The 4,654-nt window shown below is 43.9% G+C and overlaps 1 protein-coding gene across 1 annotated transcript; it reads left to right on the top strand.

The window, feature by feature from the left end:
• The first annotated feature begins 3,380 nt into the window (after positions 1-3,380).
• LOC145632913 (uncharacterized) lies at positions 3,381-4,238 on the top strand. Its single transcript, XM_081685240.1, has 2 exons — positions 3,381-3,659; positions 3,723-4,238. Exons 1-2 carry the CDS (start codon positions 3,381-3,383, stop codon positions 4,236-4,238), a joined length of 795 nt encoding a protein of 264 aa, XP_081541366.1.
• The last annotated feature ends 416 nt before the right edge of the window (positions 4,239-4,654 follow it).

Here is a 4,654-nt window from a genome sequence, read left to right as displayed (position 1 = left end):
GCCGCCTGTTTTTCCGCAAGCTCCTTGAGGATGGATGCAGAGGACCGCTTAGGTGTCTTCTCAGTTTGCAACATGCTCAAAGCTTCTTCTGGAAAAAGAAAAAAAGTTGATCAATATATCATCAATCAATTCTGATACAAAAGTACTACATGCGGATGTGAACTCAGGCGCATACGTTTGGTAAACATGTTTCCTAGCCCGCAGGCGGCTAAGAAACACTCGTCCCTGAACCAGGCGCTCTTAGGGATCCAGTTCTTGGGGACTTTTATTGTCTCCCCGGTTGACAAGGTTGCGTCTGTGAGGCCGAAAAAGTCTGCCTCAATTATTTTGTTGAAGTCCTCATCCGGGATCCGGGGAAGACAGCACTTCCGGCCCATCAGTTTGGGCTTCTTATTGTATAGGCGGAACTCGTAGTTCTCCCGCCTGCTGGGAGCCGTCAGCAGGTAGAACTTGTGCTTCCAGCCGTCAAATTTAGAGACCTTGTCTAAGGTCATCATGTATTGGGGATACGTGGTTAAAGTGTACCACGCCCTCCAGCCGCCTGGGCTTCGGCTAAGATAATGCATCTTAGCAAAAGCCTCCCAGCCAGGATGGAGCCCCTGGAATTCGCAGGCGGCAACATGCCCCAAGATGTTTGCCCAAGAATTGGGAGTAAGTTGCCAGACTCCGAGGCCGTAGCCTCTCAAGATTGCCTTCACCGCCTGGTGAAGGGGAAAGCGAAGACCGACCTTGAACTCCGCCTCATAACATCCGAAGTAGCTGTTGGCGTTCTGTTGGTCGTCTTCCCAGGCGATGGTACCGTCCTCAGGCTGCACTCTGATTTTGTATTCGTCTCCTAACGGGTGCATTTGTTTAAATCTCTCTAAGTTGTCCTCCATGTGACCCCTGTCTTTGGCTGAGACATGGATTTTGAAGGGGTCGTCATTCTCACTCCACTTCTTCCTCTCCTCCTCCTCACTATCTTCAAGCGGTGGAAAGTCGTCACTGCTCTCAGAAGTGGAGGCGGAGCTGTCGCTCTCCGTCTCCTCCTCATTTTGTGGTAAAGGAGCTGAGACGGCTTCATCACCGCCTTGGTCGCATTCTTCCAAAAAGGAATCTACGGCAGTTAAAGGGGCACGCGGAGGGGATCTCTCCAGAGCCGTCTGGTTTCTCTGACCAGACGCTTCTCCCTCAGGCGTTTGGTCGCCTGAGCCCTCGCTTCTGTAGTCCGAATCGGGGGCCGTCTGCATAGTGCGAGCCATTGTGTCCTGCACAGACATGTAAATGGTCGGAATCCAAGCAAAAGGGTGGTCCCAACACCCCGAGACGGCACTCCCAGTCCTAGACTCAGCCATCCCTGGTGACCGGCTAGACTCTAACCTAGGCTGTGCCGTGTGTGTTGGTGATGCATCCATTTATTGCAAGAAATATGTACAAGCGGTGAAACATGAAAAAGAGCTGAGAGAAGCAGAGACGGTACCTTTAGATTTGATATCTGAAGAAAGACGGGTCCGGCTAGGTTGACTAGAACGAGTTTTCTTACTTGCGCTTGACTCAGACGGCTGACTTCTGCTCTCTCAAAGTTCTCTCTCTTGAAAATTTTTTGTAAACGTACAAAATTATGAGGGTAAACGGCTATATATAGAGGGTAAATGCGGGGGCATCCCCGTAATTTACTCAAAAGTTAAACGGTTACTTTTTGGCGGTAAAATTACCACCAACCGGAGCGTGAAGCGTGTCACAGATGCCACGCGGCGTGCCATGTCACATCTGTGAGGGGCAAATGTTTAGGGTAATTTTACCCCGCCACGTGGTCCAATCAGAGGATGACACGTGTCAGCCCCAGGATGGCCTAAAGTGGACCTATTCCTGCTTGACACGTGTCACTCCAGAAACTTGGGGGAAATGGTGGCCTTCAGGCCCAAATCCCAAGAAAGCCGCAATGTGGCGCAGCCCACCAATGATTAGGGTTCAAGTGACCTAATCAGGGGCACAAATCCCGAGGACCCTATAAATAGGGAGATTCCCCTCTTTTGGAGGGCACATTTTACCATTTATTACAAACTGTCCCTGTGATAGAGAAATCCGAGCTTGGAATCCGAGCAGATACCCACCTAGATTTCCGCACCTTTTTTCTCTCCCTTCAAGTTACTAACTTGTTCGTCGGAGGCGGAGCACCACCCAACCGGTGTCTCCATTTGTTTTGTAGGTACAGGCCGCACCGGACCAGTCTTTGTGTTGTAACTCTCCCGAGGGACAAAAATACCCAAAACACTATCTATCGTAGAAGAGAAATTGGAGAAAAGGTGACCATACGAAATGCAGAGCTAGACAACCAATGGGTTATTCCTTACAACCCCTATCTTTCATTGCTATTTGATTGTCATTTGAATGTTGAAGTATGCTCGACAATCAAGTATGTTAAGTATTTATACAAGTATATATATAAGGGTCATGATAGAATTTCATACAATGTTGTGCCTTCTACCGGTGATTCTGTAGATGAAATTTACCAATATCAATCAGGGAGATGGGTTTCTCCTTGTGAAGCTGCATGGAGAATATTCAGTTTTGATCTATTTGAAATGTATCCTGCGGTTCTACCTTTGCAGGTTCATTTACCCAATATGCAAACAGTTCACATTTGCCCTCATGAAAGGCTGCGTTCTGTTTTTTCAAACTCTAAACGGTTAAGAACTCAGCTAACTGAATTTTTTGCAATGAATGCTGCTTATGAACATGGACTAGGATATTTGTATGGTAAATTTTGTGAGCATTACACATGGCATCAAGGTGATAAAAAATGGAAACAAAGGGTCCAGAACAGAATATCGGTGGGGAGATTAGCATTCGTCTTCCCTGTAAAAGGAGAACGGTTCTTTCTTAGACTGCTTTTGTTAAAAGTGAAAAGTCCTAAGTCCTTAGAAGCTTTGCGTACTGTTAATGGTTGTCTGTACTCAACTTTCCAAGAAGCTGCTCCAAAGCTTGGCCTTATAGAAGATGATGATGCAGCTAATTCAACACTATCAGAAGCTTGTGAGACTCATATGCCTACTGCCTTACGTCGTCTATTTGCAACAGTGTTGATGTTTTGTCAGCCAAGTGACCCTGTGGCTTTATGGAATACATATTATTCTTTTCTTGCTGAAGACTTTTCTCACAAGTTTCCAAATCAATTGTTAAAAATACAACAACTTACAGTCAGGGCAGTGGAACAACACCTTGAAGCCATGGGAAAATCTCTTGCGTTTTTTGGTTTGGAGTAATTAAATTTCCAGGTTAGTGATGAGTTCAGACGTACAAAAGACATTTTAGATGCTCTTGATGCACCAATACCGGAAGAATGTTTAGTCTGTCGTTCAAAGCTAAACCTTGCACAGAATGCTGCTTTTGAAAGCATAATGGACCATGTTATGCAGCAAAAAGGTGGAGCTTTCTTTATTGATTGCCCTGGAGGTACATGGAAAACATTCCTGTACAATGCTTTATATGCACAGATACGACAAATGAACAAGATTGTTTTACCTATAGCTACATCAAGAATTGCCGCGGCAAATATTCCTTCAAGCAGAACTGCTCACTCGCAATTCAAAATTCCAATTAATGATGAAGGTTCTTTAGCATGCGATGTTCAAAAACAAGGTAGTTTAGCAGCGTTGTTAAAGGAAACTACCTTGATAGTATGGGATGAGGCTTCAATGGCTAAAAAGCAAAATCTAGAGTCTTTAGACCTTTTATTATAGGATATATGTGGGAATAAGGTGTTGTTTGGAGGGAAAGTTGTTGTTTTTGGAGGGGATTTTAGACAGGTGTTGCCTGTAGTTCCTCGGAAAACTATGAAGGAAACAGTTGAGGCAAGCATTGTGGCTTCATATTTGTGGACCAAGTTCATCAAATTTAGACTAACAGAAAATATAAGAGCAAGGGAAGATCCATTGTATTCCGCTTTTCTGCTTGCTTTAGGTAATGGTGAGTTACAACAGTCGAAAAATGCCTTTATCGAGCTGCCAGAACAGATTGTGCAGTGCGACAACGATTTAACAGAATTAGTGGGTACCATTACACAAGCAAAATTTCCAGAAATTGTTCATGAACAATTTAATTCCGTAGTTTTTGCTCGAAAGGCTATTTTAACACCCATGAATGATGATATGGATTCTATAAATACATTCATGATTGAGCAATTCCCTGGACACGCTGTTACATACAAGAGTTTTGATGCAATTCTAAATGATACATGTAGTATATATCCTACATAATTCATTAACAAGCTATGTCCCGGTGGAATGAGTCCTCATGAGCTTGTTTTAAAGGAAAATTGTCCGGTTATACTGTTAAGAAATTTGTTACCATCTGCAAGTTTATGCAATGGTACCAGGCTAATCTGCAAGAAGTTTTTCCCAAATGTGATTCAGTGTGTTATAGTTGTTGGCTATTATAAAGGGGAAGAGGTGTTCATACACATAATCAACTTAAGGCCTTCTACCTCTGTTAACTATCCATTTCTGTTCGAAAGGAAACAATTCCCAATAAAGCTAAGCTTTGCTATGACAATTAACAAGTCTCAGGGGGCAGACTCTACAGCAAATATCTATTTATCTCCCACGACCATTTTTTCCCATGGGCAACTTTATGTTGCATTATCACGGGCCAAGAAGGCAAAAGATGTTTGCGT

The sequence above is a fragment of the Chenopodium album genome, chromosome 1 (assembly GCF_948465745.1).
Source record: "Chenopodium album chromosome 1, dcCheAlbu1.1, whole genome shotgun sequence".
NCBI classification, from domain to species: Eukaryota; Viridiplantae; Streptophyta; class Magnoliopsida; order Caryophyllales; family Amaranthaceae; genus Chenopodium; species Chenopodium album.
This window is presented reverse-complemented; position numbering and strand designations above follow the sequence as displayed.

Bases quoted from the DNA above. Each gene is read 5' to 3' on its own strand.
- LOC145632913 (XM_081685240.1), top strand. From the start codon at position 3,381: ATGGACCATGTTATGCAGCAAAAAGGTGGAGCTTTCTTTATTGATTGC. The intron at 3,660-3,722 runs GTATGGGATGAG...CTTTTATTATAG, and splicing joins TAAAGGAAACTACCTTGATA to GATATATGTGGGAATAAGGT.